The sequence below is a fragment of the Aspergillus luchuensis genome, chromosome 4 (assembly GCF_016861625.1).
Source record: "Aspergillus luchuensis IFO 4308 DNA, chromosome 4, nearly complete sequence".
NCBI classification, from domain to species: domain Eukaryota; kingdom Fungi; phylum Ascomycota; class Eurotiomycetes; order Eurotiales; family Aspergillaceae; genus Aspergillus; species Aspergillus luchuensis.
Genome location: NC_054852.1, coordinates 1674909 through 1698858, shown reverse-complemented (window position 1 = coordinate 1698858; position 23950 = coordinate 1674909). Strand labels below are relative to the sequence as shown.

The window sequence follows — 23950 nt, the reverse complement described above, 5'->3', positions numbered from 1 at the left end:
CACGCAGTCAACCCCTCACCGACATAATCCCCTCCATCAAATCATCTATTTTCCACCCTTCTTCTTCTTCTTATTCTTCAGACTCTTCATCTGTGCCAACCGATCAGCCTTAGCAGTCCTCTTCCTCCACGCCAACCAGCGGTTCTTGCGGTTATACGGCTTAGCCGTAATGCCAGCCTTCTCCGCAGCACGACCAATACTCCAGTTGGCCTCACGGTACATATAACCAGGACGCAACTGAACAGCAGCCTGAGCAGCCTCAACCTTCGTAGCACTGCCAACCTGCGTCCCGTCCTGTCCAATCTTAGCCACCAAATCGCCCTGCTTGGCAGCCGCCACCTCCTCCTCAGGTTCAAACCGAACCGCCACACGGTTCAACTTCCTCCTAGTCGGCGCGTTCTTCGGCGTCGGCAACTTCCCATCCTTCTCAAACACAACTCCAATGTACTTCCGATCCGGATGACGCTCGGGATCCAGGTAGTACCGCACATACCCGGCCTCAGCAGCGTAGATGGTATGATCGCGGCCCATGGCGCAGTTCTCACCAGGGAACCATTTCGTGCCTCGTTGCCGGAAGATGATGCATCCGGGGACGACGTATTCACCGGCTGTGCGTTTCGCGCCGAGACGCTTTCCGGCCGGATCGCGGGAGTGACGGTTCGCGGTTCCTTGGGAAGCGTGGGAGGCGTGTCTGACTTGGAGGAATTGGTGTAATGTTGGGGATGCTAGCGGGGTGAGCTTGGATTGTGTTAATATGCTGCTGTTGCTGGTTGCGGAGAGGATGGAGGAGGTGGTGCGGAGGAGCGAGGAGGTGTTGTTGTAGTTGTTGTTGTTGCGGATGGCGGCCGTGGGGGCTCTGGTAAGTCCCCTTTCTAGAGCCCGGAGGGGCGCTAGAAAACGAGGTTGGAACATTGTGTGTGGATTGGGAGGTGGTGATGTTCAACGGGGATTGAACTGGGGGAGAGATGGCTCGCTCTATTTCCCGGGGCCTGCTTTTTTTCGCGGATCGGAGATGGGACTTGGCGGGTGAGGTCACGTGCCGGATACGGCCAGATGGCCGGTAACTTATCTATCTACAACTATATACTTAGTTCCTTCGCTTGCTTTGATCTGCAATTTACTTTTGCTTCGCGTTTTTGGGGGGTTTTGGACATATTGCTCGGTTGTTTGTCGAGTGTATCTCAGTTCGCAATGTTCTCTTGGATTCGGCTCCTCGGAGCCCTTCTTCTACTTGCCTCTGTGGCTCAAGCGCAGTTCCAGTTCTTCGAGCATATGTTTGGAGGTGGCGGCGGCGGTGGTGGTGGTCACCAGGGTCGTCAGCAGGCGGCGCAGAATGTTCCGAGTGATAGCTCGCGGTATCAGAATCAGTGGGATTCAGGTAAGTGGTGGATTCTTTGATTGGGGTATGCGTGTGAAGCTAATTAGCACAGCCCATTGCGATAAATACCTCTGTCCTGGTACCCTCGCATGCGTTCATTTCCCGCACCATTGCCCGTGTCCGCACCCCGATGTCGAAGAGAAGGTTGAACTTGGCGAAGGAAGTGCCGTGTGTGTGTCGAAGGGAGGATACAAGGCAGGTGAGGCGGCGCGGAAGATTGAGTTGGCGCGCAAGGGTCTTTTGTGATTGAGGTGTCTGGAAGAGATGATATGTGTGTCGCCTTCAGCTTGATTGGGAAAGCATTGGTGTTCGTGTTAACGCTTATTGATTCTGGATAATTCTTGGATGTCCTGCTGTTCAGGTGCTATTTCTGAGACCTGAGTGTTTAACTGCGCTTTGCGGCTAAGTGGCTCTTGCAGCATTATTGCCATGTCACTGTTAAAACGCTCTTGGATATTGCACAGACAACTGCTTTTGTGCTTTGAATGGTTCGCAGCTTGAACCCGGGAGATCGCCTTGCTCTCTGGTTGTTGATTAGAGGCACCAAACCGTACCTGGTTTATACGCTCTGGGCAACTGCGCTTACTTCCCGGCGTCATTATAGCAAACAATAGGCATTCCAATGTCAATTCCATCAGTACTGACTGTCCAAAGCAGCTGAATCGCAGTCAGCGCTCCGGCTGTAGAGTAGGTTAGTCCATGTAGACAGAACTTGGAAAGACATATTGAGGTGCACAGAATAATATGAACGCTTCTTCCGTTGACTATATACCGTCTGCTAGTTGTGGAACTGATAGTACCATCAAAATTCTAGTATAGAACTATGATCATCAGCAACAAATGAAGGCGTCTCAAAAGCACTGCAGTGTGTTAAAATATATATTTATTAGTATCGGGACGCGCTATTGACAACGCTTTCATGTGACCGAACCGTTCGACCATTTGTGATAATCCGAGGCTCCCAATATACCGTATGGAAGCATTCTCAACAAGGACTTAAAAGTACTGGAGAACTTTTCGGTTTATCTCTCAATCAATTGGCGGGGTGGATGAAGGCAAAACGAGGGCGGATGGATGATCAGCGTCTTATCGCCGTTAACTCCGCTCCCGCAACTTCGTCATCGCGGGAATCTTCCACTCTTTCTCTTCCATCTTCAGCTAACTTAACTGTACTTTTCGGTGCTACATCTACCTCACGTATCTTCGCCTAATCTCACATATTACGTTAATACCGACTGGTGTCAAATATTGGAATGTGGAGTACGCTCCGAACACCACCGGCGCAGTGCCTTCGAGCCCCCGGTCGAGCTTTCGCCAGCTCACTTCGCGGTCGATCCAACCCCCGAGGCCCCCGAAACTCCATACGCAGGCCAGAGCCCATCAGAAGAGGCGTCCCAGCATCGCGAGCACCTGAACCCAGCAATTCAGAGACAACCTCCGACAACCCCGAAACCCCCGCCCCACAATATGACCCCTCCCAGAACACCCTCCTCGCTCCAGTCCACATCCCCGAAGACCCTCATGGCGTCATAAAAGAGACGCACCCGGCGACGGGAATCCTCGCCAACTCAGGTCTGGTGGTGCAGCGGCAGTTGGAGCTCATGAATGTGATGATTGGTTTTGAACAAGCCAACAAGTACGTCATCATGGATGCCAACGGTAATCATATCGGCTATATGGCGGAGCAGGAGAAAGGCATGGTGAACATGATGGCGCGACAATCGTTCCGAACGCATCGCAGTTTTGTGACGCATGTGTTTGACAGGCATGAGAATGAAGTGCTTCGGGTTAGTGGTGATCTGCCGATTGCATGTGGATGATGCTGACTGTGTAGTTCCACCGTCCGTTCTCATGGATCAACTCCCGAATCCGCGTATATGATCCTCTCGACCTCGCAAAGGGTACCTATTCAACGTCCACCACATTCCAGACAACCTCTGCCGGATCTCTGGTTCAGCCTACAGGGGACTCAAATGCTCGGGTTTCATCCTTGGGCTTGGATGAAATGCGGGTTATCGGAGAGGCCCAGCAACAATGGGCCCCGCTACGACGCAAATACAACCTCTTCACATATCACCACTCGCCAAATCCAGCGACAGAGATGGAAACACAGAAGCTACCACTTAGCCAGATGGATATGTCCAACACACAGCAAATGCAGTTGGTTAAATCATCTCAAAGTGGCCAGGAAACAGGCGAATACCACCAATTTGCATATGTGGACGAGCCCTTCTTGTCGTGGGATTTTGGCCTACGTTCCGCTGATAAACAGCTGATCGGCTCCGTGAATCGCGACTTTGCCGGGTTTGCCCGGGAAATCTTCACGGATACGGGTGTCTATGCACTCAGAATGGACTCTGCTTCCCCTAGCGAAGAGTTCCTCGACAAGAACCGTGCGGCTACTGGGATGACGTTCGACCAGCGTGCCGTGATGCTGGCAACCGCCGTGAGCATTGACTTTGACTACTTTAGTCGCCATAGCAACTCAGGAGGATTTGGTTTTATGCCCCTCTGGATCCCCGGGTTCGGTGGTGAGGCAGCTGCTGGGGGTGCTGCCGCCGGGGGCGCAGCAGCCGGTGAAGCAGGTGCCGTAGGAGAAGCGGCCGCGGGAACTCTTGGTCGCGCGGGGGCAGCCGGTGGAATGGCTGATGGTGCAGCAGCTGGAGCAGCAGGCGCGGGCGCAATGGCTGGCTACGACGCCATGTCCCGTGGTATGGGAGGCAGCCAGCCTGCTCCCGATCAGCAAGTAGCACCTGTAGATCAACAGCCACCGACGCCAGGCCAAACGGGTCCGTATGGAGATGTTTGGGGGGAGGAACCTGAGAACCCGTGGGGAAAGGAGCCTGAGAACACATGGGGTCAGGAAGAGGACCCTTGGGCAGATGAAGGCGACGAGGGCGAGGGAGGCGATGATTTCGATTGGTTCTAAGCGGCCGATCGACCATATAATAGGCAGTTGGATCAGGATGCCGGCAGACACCGTGATACGGTCAGACATGCACTATTACCCTTACTCGTGCGAGGGTATTACAACAAGACTCATGAGTTTTCGGTGTATCGAGAATCACCGTAACGGCTCAGACCTACTCATGGCATACTCGACATGATCGGGCCGAGTACGGAGTAGACGTTGATGTCATTTACTCTCGGCCCTGCTTGAAATGCCAGTCCGATGTACCATAACGACAGCGAAATCTCCAATAAAATGTATAATATACGCGAAAATGAACAATCCTATACAGAATTATATCTAGTCCATCAATACTCCATCCATCCTGACGACGAATGCGGCGATAAGCATCATTGTAGCCTCAGGCACCCACATCCCACCGGCTCAACAATCAATCAATCAATGGAACCTCAATCACTCCATCGATTCATTGGCTTTTCAAAAGTGGCAAACCTTGATTTCTCCTCCAATTCAATCCCAGGCCACTCACTCACCTTCCCCAGTTGTAGTACCCCAGCCTCTTAGAAAAAAAGTTTTCTTAATCCTAACTTATCTCCTCAACGCCACCCCAGGTACATAACCCTTTCATCCTCTCCGGTCCGATCTCCGCACTCTCTCCCCTCTTTATCTAATCGGCCAGATTAGAGACACAGCCAGACCGCCACGCCACCAGCACAAGAAACCCAACCAGCACCAGCCAGCTTTACCCTCCCCCGCCGGAGAAAATCAAAAACAATTCCTTAATTAAATCACTTTTCAAAAGAAAAAAAAGAAGAAAGAGAAAGGCAGTGATCAATCAAAATGTCCTCCGTCGCCCAGAAACGTCTCTTCCACGAATACAAAAACCTCTCTACGAACCCCCCCGAGGGCATCACCGCCGGCCCCGTCACCGAAGATGACATGTTCCACTGGGAAGCATTGATCCAGGGACCCGAAGGTACACCCTTTGAGGGCGGCGTGTTCGCGGCCGAGTTGAAGTTCCCGAAAGATTATCCGCTTAGTCCGCCGACGATGAAGTTTGTGGGTGGTGGGGTTTGGCATCCTAATGGTATATATCTTCTTCTCCCTCTTTCCCTCTCTCTCTGTGTGTGTGTTTTGTTGTTGTGTCTTTTAGACTGTTCTGGTGATTGTTTGGCTAAGGTGTGCTATGCTAACGTTGTTTTGGCATGAATGTGTATAGTCTACCCCAACGGAACCGTGTGCATCTCCATCCTCCATCCCCCCGGTGACGACCCCAACCATTACGAACACGCTTCGGAGCGGTGGTCGCCTATTCAGAGCGTGGAGAAGATTCTCATCTCTGTTATGAGTATGTTGGCGGAGCCGAATGATGAATCTCCGGCGAATGTTGAGGCCGCGAAGATGTGGAGAGAGCGGAGGGGGGAGTATGAGCGGAAGGTGAGGGATGAGGTTCGGAAGGGATTGGGGTTGTGAATACCCCACCCTTGGGTTAATATGTGTTGAGTGGTGATGGGTAGGGTAGGGGGTTTCGCTCGTATATAAGTACCTGGTTGGTGGGCTGGTTGCTCGCTGTCTTTGTCTATACTCTTGTGTGTCGTGGAGGAATTGTGGCATAGCTTGGAAGCTGGATGATTGGATGGATGCATTGGTTGCTTGGGTTGGCGTTGTGGTACGTTCGTTCTTTTTCTTTCCTTTTTATTATTTTATATCTTTCCTGGGGTAGATGCATGGTCGGGAATGCATAGATGCTTTGTTTAGTATATATCGTTATTTCGTCGTTATAATGGTATAAGTCATGGATATGTCCTACCTACCTACCTACTACTCAGCTTCCGATCCAACCATTGGGACAATCCTCCCTCCATGTCATATAGGATCTCCGTCTCTGCCTTGACATTCAAGATGAGCAGCCGCTGCAGCTCTATTCGCCATTCCGGCTCCGGGCCATCGGCCGCCCAGATAGGATTCCTAGACAGCATAGCGACGATCTTCTTCCTATCTCTCTTTGTGAGACGGATTAGCGTGTTATCTTCTAGCGGATCAGCGCCTGCAACCACATCTGGTATTTTCAGTCCCAGCCAGTGCAGGCCAGGGACATTCAAGTTCCGGTTTTCATGTGCAAAAGCCACAGAACCGTACTTGTATGTGGCCATGATGGCCATTCCGTCTGGGTCGCCGTCAACTAAGGCGTAGAACTGCGGTCGTTTGTGTGTGAGTTGACGGCTGTGGTCGAAGAGCTTTCGGACGAATGCCCGAGTGTTGAGGTCAGGATATCCTTTTGCCTGGAATTGTTGGTATTTCTCTTGGAATTTAATGAGGGAACAAGGACGTACGGTGACGAGGATGCCCTTGCCTGCTGCAGATCTGATGTGGTAGTTGCTGCTCGCGAGTCGACGATATACGGCCTGAGAGTGTCAGTTCACTGCACCTTAAATAGAGGGTTTGACGGCAGCAATGACCTCCTTTTCTAGAACCAATACCCACGCAACATCTGCGAGATCGACTTCGTGAATGTCTTGCGTTCTAGGCACTAGAGTATCCTAGAAAGGTCATCTATGTTTTTTGCAGTGATGATGACTGCAACAGACCTGGTTTGAGAAACGCGCATCCACCACTGCGTCCATTCTAGTGATTATCCGATAGTAGCCCACAACGAGCCCTTTCGCTGCTGCTTCCTGTGGTTGGCGTACTTAGTATACTAGAAGTGGACACTACTGAGTACTACAAACCACATATAAGGCAGCACGATCTACCCCCATTGTGTGAGCCAAGTCATCAACGAGGGTATCGACAGTTCTCTGGGTGCCAAAGCAGGCGGGGTCGCTGTAGTATATGTCTCTACGACGAAGTCAGTAGATGATTCGTGGTAGAGAATACCGATTGTATGTGCTGTTTACCTCTTGGAAATAACCAACCCCTCCTGAACTGCCTCTGCAATGGCTGCGAGGACTCGTAAAGCGACGGCTATGTCTTCATTAGAGGGGGCTATGAACGGTGACCATAGATCGTACTGAATCTCCAAGCTTCGTTCCCATCTCTGCCGGGCCATCTGTAGGTGGTGTATGTCTGCATCTCTGAGGTCTCCAGGGCTTGTGTTTGTGGGTTGATGAATAATGAGGCGAACTTTTTGCCTCTCTGTCTGAGGGTAATGGAAGGTTGGCCCTCAGGGGAGGACATTTCATCCAGAATTGCTGCTAGCGTCTCCTGAATGTAGCTATGGACTGGTGTTTGAGGAATTGTAGTGATGTTTGTTGGTAGTTCGAACGCCTCTGCTTCCATGTCATCCAGATGTGACTCCGTCATTGTTTCGAGGATCCAGATGGGCTAGGGGAGGATGATCTGTAAGAGTAGGAAGGGGATGATCCAGATAGGAGGGAAGAAAATAGTCTAGATGGGTCACGAGCGTGAGAGGAACCGATCTAACATAGACTGTATCTCATAATACTGCAACACGTAAACTGAGTTCTTTCTGTAATACATGAAATTTCAAGCGATTGGCAGGAAGCATCAAAATTACATAGTGATATTGACTGGCCAGTCTTCGAAGTATGGCGAGCTGGTGGCCTGTGAATTCAGGCATAGAGATAGACTTCTTCTGGGATATTCTCCCATGTTTTCACACACTTTCAAAACCTATCGCGTCTACAAAACCAGGTAAAATGGCTAGTCTGTGACAAGTGGCATCCTTGAGAATTATATCAAATCATAAGGCCCCAGGATAATTTTAGGCAAGCATCAGCAATGCGAATACTGGTAAAGAGCACTGCATGCAGCCTGCCAGCCTGCCTATTGCCATGGGACGTAAGTCATGCAATCTGAGTTCATTCAGGCACAATCTAAGGCATTTTCACCACAGCCAAGACATCCTCATGTCAGTCGCACTTCAATTGTTCTCTCCTTCTGTATCTCCGCATTCGATTTCCAATACCGTTCAGCTCGGAAACTACACCACCATTAGACATTATAGCGAAGTTGAAAGAATATCTTACCTCCAGTGAATATTAGCTAGAACAACATTCTGGAGCCCCTCAATATACGTCTGAACCTGGGCGTCGACATCTTCGCCCCAACTGGGTAAGTCGGCTAGTGCCAAATACCAGTCACGGTAGCAGGTAGCTAGTAACTTTCCAGCTTCATGAAAAGCAGCCTGAACTGAGAAACCGTCCCGGAGATATATCTTGATCAAATTGCTATTCTCATCAAGGAGCTGATGACGGAGGGTTAGGAACTCTGCACCTTCCGCTGGCGGGCCATACATATGCACATACCTGCTCCTTCCGATAGGAAACGATGTCATTTTGGCTTTTGAGTTAGTAGTTGATTTCTACAACGGACAAGGATCTTACATGACTGTCACTTCAGTGCTAACTCTCTCCAGCTCTTTGATTGATGAACACTCAAAGACTTCATCTGGTATGTTCAACCCATAGGCGTATCTTGATAGTTAGCACGCTTGATCCTAACTAAGTAGGAAAGCAACCTACTCAAACAGCGCAAATAGGGGCGTTGTTGCAATACTCCCACGTCTCATTGCAATAAACTCGTCGACTGACAGTGTCTCGCTGCCCTGAAATCTAGTCTGCATGATAACTTGCTGAATACACGATTCGGCATAGTCTTGCATTGATCTAGCAAACCGTTGAAGGGTTCCTGGCATCATAGTAATGATCAGTTATGCATCTAGATCAACCATAGGTTGACGATGTGTTTACCGGCAGAACAGTTCGACTGGATTATTAGCGAGGATTGCATACTCATGGAAGAGGCACTCACTTCAGATAGTCTGTCCCAGATGGACTTAAAAGCAACAACAAGGGGGTCCGCTGGTCTAAAGGTTGTCTCGTTATTCATGACAGTCAAAAGCTCATCCATCATCCTTCGCACGCCGTCCAGATCCACTTTCAACTCTCCATTATCGAAAGCTTTCATATCGATATGTGAGCACGAGTAAACGCAAGTGCCGTAAAGTCAGGGGAATACTACCATCATCAAAGGGAAAGACCTTGAGCAAAATCAGCATAAACAATTGGTAGAAAGCAAGGTATACGCACCCAGTTCCCCCAGTCGAACATTATTCGCAACTCATCTTCCTCCGCATCAGGAGCCACGATAGCCACGAAATATCCGAAGTCGGTCTTGTGAACGAAACTTGCCATATTCGTATCAAACTTGCAGGTCCTTGAAAGTTTTAGCTAATGATGCTAGGATGAGAACAATGGACAACTATACTTGATGAGCCACTGCTCTGACTCTTCTCTCAGGGCTTGGTAATGTTGGTTTATTGGAGCCTTTCGCGCAGCGAAGTTGACAAATAGTGGAGGTAATTTCACCTCGACGACATTGCCAGCGTCCCAATCCATCTTCGTGATCTGGTAAATGGGTATTCGGGACTATCATGGACAAGGTGGACAGGCAGGGTTTTAGCTGATACTTATAACTCAAATCTACCTGACATTCACAACCAGTTCGTGGCCCCCACGAGGTTCCGGTTACTAGATATGGATGGATGCATTTCTGGACAGCTACGATGATATCACCTTCAGTCTGCCTCAATGAGAGTGATATCACAGTCTCGGTATCAGTTTCCCTCCCTTTCTGCTTTCTCCTCCATGACTGGGTCGCAGTGTCGATAACCGTTTCCATATGCTGTGTTCGACAGCAGCTGATCAAAACTAGTCGAATTTTGCCTGTGATTCTTCGCAAGAATCTGCAGGGCATTGCCAGATTTGCTGATTTTGAACAGGAATGTTCTATATATGCCTTGTCGCAATGAAGGCAAACTGTACTCCTTCCCAATGCGTATTTTGAGTTATGATGGAAAGTGCTTTGGTAGGGTGCGAAATGATCGTTAGTGGCCTCTATTGGCCCATTCGTGGCCAATCATCACAGATACTACTGCTTCCTTTCAAAGTAATGATATGAGGTCATCCAGCAACCGAAAACAGCAAGTAAGAATATCTTTGCGATATTAGTAGTCCGGAAAAATTCCAAGATCCAACGATAACACCACCAACCTTCACAAATCTCACAAAAGTACTATCAGTTGTCCGACTTAAAGCTGGTGTAACCGCATCGCCGTCCGTTCCACGAATGCAGATCTAAACGCTGCCAGAACTGTTTCTCCGGCGTGAACAACACTATTGCCGAAATAAATGAAGCCATTGGTAAGCAAACAGAGGTCACCGCTCTGGCCACTACCGTAGCGAAAGAGAACGGTTGCAATCTTATCAGGGTACATACTGTGGCCCCGAGCATCACCAAGACTGGAATGCTTATCGATGCTCTGACGTAGATAGCTGCGGATGAAGATTTGCAAAGAAGTACCTCCTATTGGGGCGCTGCGGACGAGCGGATGAGGTCGCAGGAACTTGTATCGTGGCTTGCACGCGAGGGTTCTTCCTATGTCACAGACGTCGTGATTCCTATCGACGCAGGGTACTCCTTGCTATGAGCCCAACGGATACGTGGGGGAGTAATGATTCCTCAATGCTACAACTTATGGCTTATGTTCCTTACTTCTTGCACAAGAACCTGCCGCTTTGGCATCTTGTGAGAGCTTCTGAAGCTTAAGAGCTTGCAGATGAAGCTCTATTGGTTCATGCTGAAGATTACCCACATCAAAGTAGCCCTTACTTTTGTGACCCAGGAGGTTTCCAGGCATCTGGATTATTCTCGTGGGAGCCATGCTGTACAACCCTAGATATCATACAGGATACTCAGCCGAGGTATGCATGACGGCGTACGTTGGAATGTATGGGAATGCGCTCTTCTACTGCATTCTAGAACGGCACTTTGGTACCATGGCTGTAGTACACTTCGGGTCTGATATCTCTTTTAGAAATGTTAGATAACGACCAACATTTGGGCTGATATAGTACTGTGGTACCAAGGAGATACTTGTCAAGGCCAAAGCAGGACCAACATGTGCAGTAACTGCTATTTCCATGTTCAATATCTAGTACGAATTCAGTGCATGGGCTACCTACTCACTTGCGCATCAAGTCATAGCTGACCCGATTATGATAGTTGAGCAACTCCGACCCGCCTGCTATTATTTGTTCGATAGTATTATCGGTACCTTTGATCATGCTTTTAGCTTCTAGCTGGTCGCCTTTGCTTCTGTTGCTTCAGAAATCTTACCGGAATAGACCACTTGGTACGAATTCTATAAAGGCGTTATCTTGAATGGACAGCACTATTAAGTCATTTCCAAAATAACATAAAATAATATGGATTGATACTGCTGAAGAAGTAAACACTATACTCTGTATGCTCACTAATGCAATAGCCTTTGTCGTCCGAAGCCATTACAATCACCCTGCGAGACATAGACAGTGGAGATATAAGTAGACACGTTTCAATGCCACAGTTGAGCGAAGCACAGCTTACTCATGATTTGGAAGTTATGCTGAAGTGATGTTGGAAGTGGATGAGATATCCTTATGTTCAAGTAGGCTTCGTAACGTCAGCTATGGGACATAGTAAATAATAACAGCGGTATCTGAATTCTTGTGTTTGAGATGTATATTTGCCTCGCGGATATTGCCAAAAAGACTTATACCAGCCTATACCATGCAATTGAGAGAATTACAAGTGAAGGGGGGGCTATGAAGTGGCGAGAAACACAAAGGAAGTCCATGTATTGGGGAGGTGAAGGGTGTAAAAAATGCCGACAGCCGAGCGAATATTGGGCATTAGAATATCACCATTGGTATTTTTTCTTTCTTCTAGAAGGAGAAGTCCTACTACTCAATGCCTAGAGAGCCATTCTTTGCTGTACTGCACATATCTAGGCCTTGCATCATGTCCGTTTCACGACCTTGCACTGCATCTTGTGGTAGGATAGGGCACTGGATATCTAGAAAACTAGTAGCATAAACGATTCTTTCTGACCTTTCTGCCTATCTTATGCTTGATTCGGGGTGTGGAAAATATGAATGTACTTATTAGTATCATCGTATTCATCTGATAGATATTCGGTAAATTTGTAGCAGATCCTTAGTTTCATTTGCAAGTCACTGTGTCCTACACGGAGATGGTTGAAGATGCACGTGTGGAGTGCCCAGCGGCAGGTTTTCTCCGCCTTCTGCCTCCGAAGCTCTCTCCGTTCCCGCGTCGCATTTATCTGCTGCCATTCATTTCAACATTGTTGCTCTGGGCCTTCCAGAATGATTTTGGCTCTTCCCGGATAATTATTTTGATGATCACCTACTCACCTCACATTGCACGAAATAACCGGACCCCTCGTTGACGAGCCGACGACGTTACACTCTCCTACCCACCCTTCAACCTCCAGCCTCCGTTCTTCCACCTTCACTTCAACACCGCACCCACCATGTCCGTTTGGAACCCCGATAATATTCGCGATGTCGCCGAGTCGGTCGGTGTTGTGAACCTCAGTAATGATGTCACCGAGAACCTTGCCCGCGACGTCGAGTACCGCGTCGCGCAGGTCCTGGAAGAAGCCCTCAAATTCATGCGCCACAGTCGACGCACGCTACTCACAACACAAGATGTCGCGCAGGCCCTGCGCGTACTGGACGTGGAGCCACTTTACGGATACGAATCTACAAGGCCCTTGCGGTTTGGAGAAGCATCACTGGGGCCTGGTCAGCCGCTGTTCTATGTGGAGGACGAGGAAGTGGACTTTGAGAAGTTGATAAATGCGCCGTTGCCCAGAGTTCCTCGGGAGATCTCTTTCACAGGTATTCTTTGGCCCTGCTGCGATGTAAAAATATCTACAATGACATATTGGCATGCTGACTCCATTAAGCCCATTGGTTGGCGGTTGAAGGTGTACAACCGTCCATCCCCCAGAATCCTACGGCGGCCGACTCGAGAAACATGGAACTGATGTCCAAGGGACCCAACGCAAGCTCTACATTGGCGGCCATGAGTGGAGGAGGAAATGTCTCTGTCAAGCCCCTGGTGAAGCATGTGCTTTCCAAGGAACTACAGCTATACTTCGAGAAGGTCTGCAACGCCTTCCTGGACGAGTCCAGTGAGGAGTACAGGACGTCGGGTTATGCTAGTCTTCGAGAAGACCCTGGATTACACCAGCTGGTGCCATATTTCGTGCAGTTCATTTCGGAGAAGGTGACGCATGGGCTGAAGGATGTCTTCGTCCTGACGCAGGTGATGCACATGGCCGAGGCTCTGGTACAGAACAAGTCTCTCTACGTGGACCCTTATGTGAGTCATGATTGTCACATGAACAACACCGATTACATTTTTACTGACTCCGGATAGATTGCCTCACTTGTTCCACCGATTCTGACCTGCCTGATCGGCCGACAACTCGGTGGCAGTGCTGAATTGACGGAACAATTTGCCCTGCGCGACCTTGCAGCATCGCTTCTGGGCCTTATCGCCAAGAAATATTCCAATTCGTCGCATACACTGAAGCCACGCTTGGCCCGGTCGTGCCTGAAGACGTTCCTGGACCCGTCCAAGCCGTTTGGGGCGCACTATGGCGCGGTGATCGGACTACATGCGGTTGGCGGTGCGGAGGCGGTTCGGGTGCTGATCATGCCTAATCTGCCGACGTACGGCAACCTGCTCAAGGATGGGATGGCGGAAGAGAGTCCACGCCGGCCGGAGGCAGAGCGGGTGCTTAGCGTGCTGCTGGGGGTGCTGAACACGCTACGGGAGGGCCGGATGGCACTGGCCAACGGTCATGGCGCGATGGTGACGGATGGCCTTCGAGATCGGCTGAGTCAGAAGGTGGGCGAGTTCCTGGCCGCAAAGATTAGTGACGCGGGGGAAGTTGACCTCGCTCATGCCATTGTGGAGTCGTCATCCTGATTCTCCATGTCTCTTTCTCACTACAACAAGTAGCTTGATTTGTATCTACTTTGGATGTACATCTTAAGGGGTGGGTGAAGAGGCATGTGTGGATCTTTTTCATTCTTGTTAGTTAATTCTTTCTTTATTGCTGGGCATGGACAGAATCGGCGTTTTGGGGAAAAGGGTGTTTAGAAGGAGGGAATCGGGGCTATTCTTGAATGCTAGCTAGCGAATTGTACCTCTGCATGATATACTGATTGCAACAAAGTATACTATGTTCATACTTGAGTGTCTAGGAATGGTGGAAGTTGGTGTGACCGGTTTCCTTGAAGGGAGGGAGACACGACGTCACCTTCTTTCTCACTTTGGTTGACCCTTGTACCACCGCCTGCCTGGTTGGGCACGAAATGTCGGGTCTTTTCCGTATTATTTCGTCTGGATCTGGTTTGGCTGGGAAAATCCGACCGGCTCATTCCTTTCCTGGCCTTCTTCTTCTCATCATCTACTTACTATTCATCCATCGCGCCCTCCTGCCTCTCCAGGGATCGTGTGTGGTTGGACTAAATTTTATAATTGCCCAGGTGAGTTATATGTTCCTGCATCTTCCCCTCATCCTATTGATTGGAGGTTTTCCCGAATCTGAACCGTTTTCCCGCCCTTCTCTCAGATTCTGCGTTTGATTCCCAGCTGGCGCCCAACCCAGATTGGCCTCTTGTCTTTTTGCCCGCCCCACGAACTTTTTCCGGGCCCACACAGATCACGGACAGCAATAATAATCGCTCAACCATCGCCCGTCAATAACTACTTCTTTCTTTTTCCTCCCTTCCCCCCCACGTCCGCGTGCCTTTTTCCCAAATCTTATTTATTTCCCCTTCTTTCCTCACTTGTTTGGTGAAGAGGACCTAATTGCTTTGGTTGTCTTTGACTCATTGAGTGATCAAAGAGCCAAATTGCTTTACTGCTTCTTCTCTGCACACTTGCCCTACCCGTTATCGTTGCCGTCGGAAGTCGCCTCGCAGATGTTCAGTGCTGTGGCTTTTCGCGACATCGTGCTGTTTTAAGCTCGTCTTCTGTCCTGCCTTCCATGAACCCGAAGGATCTACTACGGTACCTGTCTAAGCCTGCCAAGTAGGTTGTCTCCGTCTTCTGAATCTCTTCCATTCCACTTGGTCTCTCTGGTGGGTCAAAAGTTTCTGTCATGGCTAACAGATCGCGAGTAGGCCCCGATAACACGCCTGAACCCCACCTTTTTTCTCCAGTCGCGCAAACCTCACTTTTTCCTCTCCCACATTCAAAAAAGCAGATACTCTCGTCTGCTAGACCCGATACTTTCGCCGGTATCGGTATCTTCCAGCACGAGGGTCACGACGATATAGTCACCATTCCCTTTTCCAGAGGCTTTTTCCTCCTTTCCCTCTCGTTCCGCCCTCCCTAGCAGCCCTTCAGGCTTCTACCGAATCTACCCCTCTTTGGCTGAGTGCCAATTACCTTAAAAAAGATTAAGGGCCTACTCTCTCAGACGGACATAGCCCCCCTGTTCGTCTGGGCAGCAGATAGTGCTTCCTAGGCTCTTTGTCTACGGTCCACAAATCCAGTCGCGCGCACCTGCTATATCGCTGCTCCATCCGCTCTACCGATCCATTTACCACATTTCCAAATCGGTCAAGATGGTCTACATTGGAATTCCCCAGCACTACACGGCGTCGCCGTCCTCGTTCATGGCGACCCCGTCCTTGACGATCAACCATGAGGCGACCCAGGATCTCGATTCTACCAACGCCTTCGAAGGTATGTCACTGTTATAGTAGAAGCGCGTGCTGGCATTATACTGACGTGAGCGAAGGCCCCGAGAAGCTTCTGGAGGTTTGGTTTGCCCCGTCCGCTCAGGAACTGGGTTCCGCCGGTCCTGCCGGCCTGAAGGCTGTGCCCGAAGAGATCTGGAAGGACATGCTTGATCTCGTCAACTGCCAAGTGCTCTCCATTGTCTCGTCTGAGGATGTGGACGCCTATCTCCTGTCCGAGTCCAGCATGTTCGTCTGGCCCCACAAGCTGATCCTCAAGACCTGCGGTACGACGACCCTGCTGTCGGGACTTCCGCGCATCCTCGAGATTGCCGCTCTGTTCGGTGGCTTCCCTCGCGCCACGGCGCCTTCCCGCGGTATCGCCGTCGCTGCGGCCCCGTACCGCGTGTTCTACAGCCGCAAGAACTTCCTCTTCCCTGACCGTCAGCGCGGTCCCCACCGCAGCTGGAGAGACGAGGTTCGCACCATGGACAAGCTTTTCCTCAACGGCAGCGCCTACATGATTGGCAAGATGAACGGCGAGCACTGGTACCTCTACCTCACTGAGCCCAACACCTTGCTCACTCCCCCGACCAGCCCTCGGGTCGAGTCTGAGGATCCGGTGACCGAGACCAAGATGCTTCAAGTGCCCGCAGCTGGAGCGTACCAGACTCGCGAAGATCAGGATGAGACTTTGGAGGTGTTGATGACCGACCTGGATGAGGAGAACGCCAAGCAATTCTACCTCGACCACGCTACTGCTGTCGCCGAGAAGCGTTACTGCAACTTCGAGGCCGACAATGACGACCACGTTGATGTCTTTAGCAACAACTCCGATATGGATGACGTGTCGTCCAACGGCAGCCGCGTCTTGCCTCCTGAGCTGACTACCGAGGGTCATGCTCTGGGAACGGTCGTGTCGGAGTCTTGTGGTCTTTCGGACGTCTATCCGAAGTCCAAGTTCCCCGAGTCTCGGATCGACGCCTACCTGTTCACCCCATGCGGATTCTCCGCCAACGGCGTCATCCCCACCCCGGACCAGAACACCGGAACGCACTACTTCACGGTGCATGTGACCCCGGAGCCTCACTGCTCCTATGCGTCGTTCGAGACCAACGTGCCGCACTCGCAGAACGGCCAGACTACGCAGGAGATCATCCAGCAGGTGGTGAACATCTTCAAGCCCGGACGCTTCACGGTGACCTTGTTCGAGGCTAAGCCTGAGACTACTACGGCCGACGGCGAGTTGGACCACATCAAGGAGGTCAAGTACATTGAGCGGCAGGCAGCTCGTCGCACCAAGATGGAAAATGTGGCAGGATATCGTCGGGTGGATCGGATCGTGCATGACTTGGACGGATATGACCTTGTGTTCCGCTACTACGAACGTCTTGACTGGAAAGGGGGGGCCCCTCGGCTCGGAGAAGAGCGCGTTTGAGAGCGAACACGGTGTCTATCCATGCATGAGAGGTGAGATGGAAGTGGGAGAATGATATCGTTTACTTGACTGTTTTCAAATTTTCGGGTTTTGTCAACTGTTACTTTTCTGTCATCGAGCGATTGAGCTTTGTTCCTTTTGAGCAATGTTAGTATCCACCTTCGCTTACGCCTTGTGGCATTGTGGTTATTTTGAACGAATATTATCCGTCTTACGGACTGATCAGGCGCATTGATCGTAGAAATGTAGAACTTCCGAGTGGTTGAGTGAAGAACAAGTGTAGTAGAAATAAGCAGCGGGCGGGCGCAGGAGCGCGCCGGCGGAAAGTCGACCACTCGGCAGACTTGCCGGATGGGGGGGCCGTAACACCGATAAGCCGCCTTTCGTTCTTTCATTCGCGCTTCATCGCATCATCTTCCCCAAGCTGTCTCCATATCCAGTCCACCACCTTTACCCTATCTATCCTGGATGAAATAACAACCTAATTCTGAATCGCGTCTTACCAAAACCCCCAAACAGATCGAGATACGAGTTTTCATCCGCGCAGCGAGCAAGCCTTGTCGGCTCTCGACAAAGCAACACCAACACCACCCATCACTCCATTCCTCCCACACAAACACATACACACAATCATCACGATGTCCTCGCCACCACCCCCCTCCTCCAACCCTCTCAAACGCCCCTCCATCTCCTCCGCCTCTTCCCAACCCCTCGGCAGCCATCCCAAACGACCGCGCATGCACCCTCTCCGCCAGACCTCCTTCCCCAACACCATCGACGCAGACACGCGCACCTACAGCGACGCCGGCAGCGTGACAGGCAGTTTCACAGGCAGTTTAGGTGGGACCAGTGCCGATGGTGTGTTTCTCACGAAAGGAAAGAAGCGCGGTCGCAAAAGTAAAGCGGAGAAGGAGCGCGAGAGGGAAGAAGGGAGTCTGCGGGCGGGGATGGATCGACTGGGGTCGGTGGATGCGGATGGCGCGTCGGTGAGGGGTGGTGCTGGTGGTGGAGGTGCTGGAGGAGGAGGGGGAGAAGATGCCGATGAGGATGAGGATTTTGATGATGAGGGGGAGTTGTTGGGGAGGGAGGAGGGGACGACGGATACGGAGGCGGAGAAGAAGAATATGGCGTATGCATTCCACCATTCTCCTTGTTGGGTTTCGTTGTATCGTGGTGTGGTGCTAACTGGTTCTTTCTAGATTGCTGGTGGATGCATTCAATCCCATCCAGTCGGAACGATACGATTTGTTCAAACGAGCCAAGTTACGAAAGGAAACGCTACGACGTATTGTCAATCATGCTCTGTCGCAGTCTGTGCCGGCTAGTGTGGTTACCACGATTAATGGCTTTACGAAGGTCTTTGCGGGTGAGATTATTGAAAAGGCTCGTACCGTGCAGGCTGAGTGGGCTCTTGCTCATGATCAGGCGGCTTTGGCTGCCATTGAAGCTGAACAGGCGGCGACCACGACAACAACAGCAGCAGCAGCAGCAGCAGCAACACCTGGGGGTATTAAGCAGGAGCCCGTGGAGAGGGGGCCTATGTCTACACCTACTGGGAAGAAGGATGTCAAGTTGCCTCCGAATCCCCATCGGGGCCAGTTGCTGCCTTCGCATCTGAGGGAAGCGCTGCGGCGGTATAAACGGGATGGAGAGGGTGGTGGCGTAGGGTTCTCCGGACTGAGTATGGGTAATTTGGGGGTGAGAGGGTCAGTGACTTGGTCTGCTGGGAGTGTTGGGGGTCGACGTATCTTCCGGTGATTATTGATCATGGGAGCTGGGTAATGGTAGAGCTGTGGGAGCAGAGTTGAGCGTGGATAGCAAAAATGGTGGCTGATAAAGACCACTGCTGTGATGATATTGCTTAATACATGACCGTAGACATATTGTCTATACTATTTACTAAACACTGCATACTCATTTTTATCATGATTCTAACTACTAGCATTCCAGGCGTACCCATCCCCTTATAGCAGTAATAAATTTGATCCGCAGTGATAATACATGCAACGCGCATCCCATAAATATTCCTTCTACTCTCTTCAAGGCTTTTATCCATCCGTTTAGGGTACTCATCGCACCATCTATCTCTCCAGGTTCCTACGCTCACCCCCATCCTTCGCATCCTTTCACCCCCTCCCCCCGTTTCAATATAATAACATCGATACTATCCAACATATCTATTGCGAAGATAGCAGTGCGCCCATTGACTTGTTGGTCTCGATTTAAAAGGTCTAATAAATGGAATTCTACCAAACTAATACGGGGAGGGAGCGGCAAGAAAGAGATAAGCAGCGTGGATGGAGAAAAACCGAGGGGTCATACAGGGATCTCCTTCCTGTTGATTAGGAAATTAGGGGTGCCACGATGTGATAGGCTGTACGTGCATGCATTAGTCCAGGTAAGCCGATATCTCTTTGTCTCCCAACCCTTAACAACCCTATTTAGTGTGCTTCCCTAACTCCTACATTTCCCCTCCTACCACCATACCCTCAACATGGCTGTTAACGCTTTGAGTATAGGTATTTCCCTGCTCGTGATTGTATGCCTCTCTACCCACACCAGACTACTCTTCTTTTATCCGAATTATACTGAAACTATCTGTTTAGTACCCCATAAGCCGCATTATCTATAATCTGTTTTTCAGTCCATTGAGTCACTTGCCCGGGCCGATTAGTTGGTCTGCCACCCGTTTGCCGTTCATTAGGGCACTACTTCGGGGCACGATTGTCCATGACTTTGAAAGATTGCATCGCAAGTATGGGCCTATTGTGCGTACCGCCCCCGACGAGGTCAGCTTTGCCAGCAGGGACGCATGGACAGACATCTATGCGAGTCGGCCTGATGATCGCCAATTTCTCAAGGATCCCCTCTGGTGGCGAAGGCAGCCTGGCCAGCCTGATACTCTTCTGAGTGCGATCCATCCGGCCAAACATTCTCGTATGCGCAAATTACTCGCTCCGGCCTTCACTCCGCGCGCTTTGAGGGCACAGGAGGCTGTGCTGCAGAGGTATGCCTCACTTCTCGTCGACCGGATCAGAGACCAAGTGTCAGCCGTTGGCACAGACGGAGCAGTGATTGACATGGGTCCCTGGTTCAATTTCACCACTTTTGACATTTTCGGCGACCTCGGCTTTGGCGAGTCCTTTGATTGTCTACAGCATTCACGGTATCACCCCTGGATTGCACTACTATTCGGTAGTGTTAAGGCGGCCTCATTCATTGCGGCAGCGCGGTATTACCCCCCGTCAGAAGCGCTACTGATGAAATGCATCCCCCGCTCGCTGCACGAAAAGAGTCAGCGCCATTACAGGCAGATTGTAGACAAGATCGACCGCCGGCTTAGCTGGGAACTTCAGCGGCCGGATATCATGTCTCATCTAATCGATGAGAATGGCCAAGTGGCATTACCACGAGGGGAGCTTAACTCGACCTTTATGATCTTGACTACAACGGGCAGTGAAACAACTGCCACCGTGTTGACGGGTATATTGGCCTATCTAGTGAATGAACCACCAATTCAGGAGCGCCTCATCCGGGAGATTCGCGAAAGGTTCGAATCTAGTCAAGACATCAGCCTGTCAGCAGCGGCGGATCTCTCGTACCTCACTGCAGTGATCCAGGAGGGTCTCCGACTGTGTCCACCCGTGCCCTGGATGCTTCCCCGCCAGGTGCCACCGGGAGGGAGTACTGTGTGTGGGACTTGGTTACCAGGCGGAGTAAGTCAAATAAACAATGATACATGATCGATCGACATAGCACTGACAACGACATCATCATGGCCTAGACCTCGGTTTCTCTACAGGCTTACACCCTCAATCGCGACCCCTCTCGCTTCCATGCGGCCTCCTCCTTCGTTCCCGAGCGATGGCTTCCGGATGCGTTGAACAACCCTAACTCGCCCTTTTACCACGATGACCGTCAGGCGGTGCAGCCGTTCAGCATGGGGCCACGGTCTTGCCTAGGTCAGCACTTGGCATGGGCGGAGATGAGGTTGATCCTCGCCAAGTTACTGGTCAGCTTTGATTTCGAGGCGGTAGAGGGGAAACGCCTGCAATGGGAAGAATTGCGGACCTTCTTGTTGGTGGAGAAGCGACCCTTGGAGGTGCGAGTGCGGCTGGCCCCGTGCTGATTTTCTGGGGTTTATTATCAAGAACTAGTAGAAGCTGTTGTTGAGATTTAGTTTCCTGTTATTTAGTGGTACCTCTATTCGAGTTCTATAACCCCTGTTATGACACTATTCCAGGTAACCTTTTAAGCCAGCAAGTATATCCTTAGAAAAAAAACATTGATCAAGTGATAAGTACTAAGCAGTCTCTTAATAACTATATCTTTTATAACTGAAGCTTAGTGCAGTAACAGCTAAGATGATACTAGTAGAATCATGTCTAGTCGGATCCCGGATAGCAAGCAGGGCTTGTATGAGGCACGTCTTCGATAACCATGACCATCATCCTCAGCATATCCCCTGCCCCTTGTCCAATCAACCCTTGACCCTGCCATTCATTGGTGTGCACCACTGTGTCTATTAAGTAAAAGACGCATAAATTGTACCAGTGCGTTTATCCTTGATCGTCAACAAACTATCTCAACCGGCCAACAACATAGCTCTGTGCTCCATCTAGTTCAACACGTTCAGTAGCCATATCCGAGCGATCTGACTTTTGTGGGGCTATTACCATCGCTATCGCGAACGCGGAGAAGGATTCTGAAGTTGGTGATATTAAGAAACTCCACGTACGTTGGTTGAGATAGCTAGATCGTGCCTGCTTGGTAGTCTCGTAGGATGTTGCATATCTGAGCAGCACCTTCATACTGCAGGTTTATTGTAGTATAGAGGACACAAGATAATGACTCAGGTCTATGGGCGACTCCATATAGATGTAACCGAAAAGCTGCGCTTTTATTACAGCCAATGCCTAGCAATTGTGGATGCTAAATCGCGGTCACGGGACGGATTTCAGTTCCCAATCCCATGCAAAATGCCCCCTGACTATGGATTGATATGCGTGTATTGTCTAGTTAATCTTGCGTCAGGTCGACGTTTTTGACGCTTACCAAGGGCATTACGTAGAAATAATGCGTTCCCGCTTGAGACGCTGCGCGTCGGAGTATTGGGTCCAATCTTTCGTCATCTGCGGAAAGGCCTCAGTGGGCTCTTTTTGTCCTCGCTCAGTCAGGTTGTCCGGTCGATTTCCGGCCGTAGCCACCGTTGAATTTCAAGATTGTCTCTCTCGACCCTAGACACGACTTGCACTTCAAAGAGTCGTTCCTGCAGGTACTTAACGTCCGCAAGGTCTTTGCTGTCTAATGAGTAACTTCCACTGGATTCTCCTCGTCATCTGTGGCCGTGTTGATTTGCCAGAAGCTGGCCCCAGCAAGAAGTACAACCTGCCTTACTACCTTAGCCTTTCATATGCCCTTATGAGACTGCCTTGGGTCAATGACACAATTCTTGAGGGTTTCATGTCAGGAATTGTTATGGAAGGTGGCTTTGATGCTTCTGCGAGTGAGGTATGGGTCAGCGCAATGGTGACTCTTAGGTCAAACTCCGCTCCTGACTCGGGAGTGTGAACAATGGTACGTTGAGTAATAAGAATATAAAGCCCATAGATGCAGCCAATCTTCGCTTGAAGCTTTACTATCTAGGGTGATCCCCTCGAGTAGCCCTGGTTGGAATTTAGCTGCTGATTAGAATGCATCAAGGGCTGCAGCTTAGGACAAGCCTGCTGGTCAGTTAGAGCCTATATTCCGTGTCCCACAATCTCATCTGTACAGTAAAGCCGCGGAGATCGTTATTAATGCGGTGCTAGAACGAAAGCTGCTGTATCGTCATGTTGCGCTTGCAGTATTGTTGCGCCAAGTCTGATCGGCCCTATCAGCTATCTCCTACTCTTTAGCCATCGAGTTAGGCAGTCATGACATTGCTGCATAAGATACCCAGTCTGAGAATCCTTCAGAGAACTCTAGCATCAGTCAACGCCCCAGGCTTTATGTAGATGTTGTGCAGGCGCTTTTTGTTGATGACAAGCCGCAAGGAGTGTATATGTAGACCACGGTTTTGACAATGTTGTAATGCACTGAACGTCACTTGCCCCTAGGCTTTCTTCTTGATGCTTAAGCATTTTGCGAGTAGGCTTGAAACTGTGTCTTTGTCGCCGCTGTTCCAGAGTATCCGCGCTTGCTTTTGCTACCCTGGTACAGGTGGTCACCCAAGTCGCAAGCTGCATAAGGATAATATGGAATAGAGATTGAGTGTCATAGTGTCGTAGCATAGCTCCTCAATAGTAGTAAGCAGTCATGTTGCGTTCGTTAAGTTGTAGCAAGCGTCTGGACTAGTCTTTTCTTCATCAGTCCAGGGAAACGGAGTGCCCTATTTGCACTTATAAACTGTCGGCAGACCATTTTGAGCCCCAGAAAGAATCTGATTTATTGTTTGGTGTGTCCTAGAGCCACCGATCAATTTATTATACCTTATGCTCGGACAGGATACAATCAAAGTCTCTTCTCGTAGAGCGAAACTCTTTCATTCACGAGAAGGGTCGTCTCTGTATTCGTATCGACATATTGTCTAGCTCTTTCGACCAGGTTCAAGAATGTTCGCGGCCCAACACTGGATAGTGTTTCCGGTCGCACTGATGAGGGCATGGTTGTTTCAT

General features: G+C 50.2%; 9 protein-coding genes across 9 annotated transcripts; 6 read left to right on the top strand and 3 right to left on the bottom strand.

Moving 5' to 3' along the window:
* Window positions 1-45: 45 nt before the first annotated feature.
* Window positions 46-912, bottom strand: MRPL2 (mitochondrial 54S ribosomal protein bL27m; the record flags this gene model as incomplete). The annotated part of the gene is made up of 1 exon (XM_041688964.1): window positions 46-912. One exon carries the CDS (start codon window positions 910-912, stop codon window positions 46-48), a length of 867 nt encoding a protein of 288 aa, XP_041542697.1.
* Window positions 913-1191: 279 nt separating this feature from the next.
* On the top strand, window positions 1192-1624 carry lcl2 (the record flags this gene model as incomplete). The annotated part of the gene is made up of 2 exons (XM_041688963.1): window positions 1192-1378; window positions 1431-1624. The coding sequence occupies 2 exons, from the start codon at window positions 1192-1194 to the stop codon at window positions 1622-1624; spliced, it is 381 nt and encodes a 126-aa protein (XP_041542696.1).
* Window positions 1625-2631: 1007 nt separating this feature from the next.
* On the top strand, window positions 2632-4307 carry AKAW2_40615A (scramblase family protein; the record flags this gene model as incomplete). The annotated part of the gene is made up of 2 exons (XM_041688962.1): window positions 2632-3165; window positions 3213-4307. The coding sequence occupies 2 exons, from the start codon at window positions 2632-2634 to the stop codon at window positions 4305-4307; spliced, it is 1629 nt and encodes a 542-aa protein (XP_041542695.1).
* An 822-nt stretch (window positions 4308-5129) lies between these two features.
* Window positions 5130-5762, top strand: UBC7 (E2 ubiquitin-conjugating protein UBC7; the record flags this gene model as incomplete). Its single annotated transcript, XM_041688961.1, has 2 exons — window positions 5130-5376; window positions 5509-5762. 2 exons carry the CDS (start codon window positions 5130-5132, stop codon window positions 5760-5762), a joined length of 501 nt encoding a protein of 166 aa, XP_041542694.1.
* A 341-nt stretch (window positions 5763-6103) lies between these two features.
* AKAW2_40613S (putative meiosis-specific topoisomerase Spo11) lies at window positions 6104-7592 on the bottom strand (the record flags this gene model as incomplete). Its single annotated transcript, XM_041688960.1, has 7 exons — window positions 6104-6571; window positions 6623-6694; window positions 6749-6829; window positions 6878-6964; window positions 7019-7127; window positions 7187-7253; window positions 7301-7592. The coding sequence occupies 7 exons, from the start codon at window positions 7590-7592 to the stop codon at window positions 6104-6106; spliced, it is 1176 nt and encodes a 391-aa protein (XP_041542693.1).
* A 564-nt stretch (window positions 7593-8156) lies between these two features.
* On the bottom strand, window positions 8157-9649 carry AKAW2_40612S (terpene synthase family protein; the record flags this gene model as incomplete). The annotated part of the gene is made up of 10 exons (XM_041688959.1): window positions 8157-8232; window positions 8279-8496; window positions 8558-8591; window positions 8636-8725; window positions 8774-8939; window positions 9002-9017; window positions 9063-9211; window positions 9273-9291; window positions 9341-9467; window positions 9519-9649. 10 exons carry the CDS (start codon window positions 9647-9649, stop codon window positions 8157-8159), a joined length of 1026 nt encoding a protein of 341 aa, XP_041542692.1.
* Window positions 9650-12624: 2975 nt separating this feature from the next.
* Window positions 12625-14093, top strand: AKAW2_40611A (TATA-binding protein-associated factor TAF6; the record flags this gene model as incomplete). The annotated part of the gene is made up of 3 exons (XM_041688958.1): window positions 12625-12994; window positions 13063-13481; window positions 13539-14093. 3 exons carry the CDS (start codon window positions 12625-12627, stop codon window positions 14091-14093), a joined length of 1344 nt encoding a protein of 447 aa, XP_041542691.1.
* A 1649-nt stretch (window positions 14094-15742) lies between these two features.
* Window positions 15743-17294, top strand: SPE2 (adenosylmethionine decarboxylase SPE2; the record flags this gene model as incomplete). The annotated part of the gene is made up of 2 exons (XM_041688957.1): window positions 15743-15863; window positions 15919-17294. 2 exons carry the CDS (start codon window positions 15743-15745, stop codon window positions 17292-17294), a joined length of 1497 nt encoding a protein of 498 aa, XP_041542690.1.
* A 2494-nt stretch (window positions 17295-19788) lies between these two features.
* Window positions 19789-21423, top strand: AKAW2_40609A (cytochrome P450; the record flags this gene model as incomplete). Its single annotated transcript, XM_041688955.1, has 3 exons — window positions 19789-19833; window positions 19901-21010; window positions 21079-21423. 3 exons carry the CDS (start codon window positions 19789-19791, stop codon window positions 21421-21423), a joined length of 1500 nt encoding a protein of 499 aa, XP_041542689.1.
* Between the last annotated feature and the right edge of the window lie 2527 nt (window positions 21424-23950).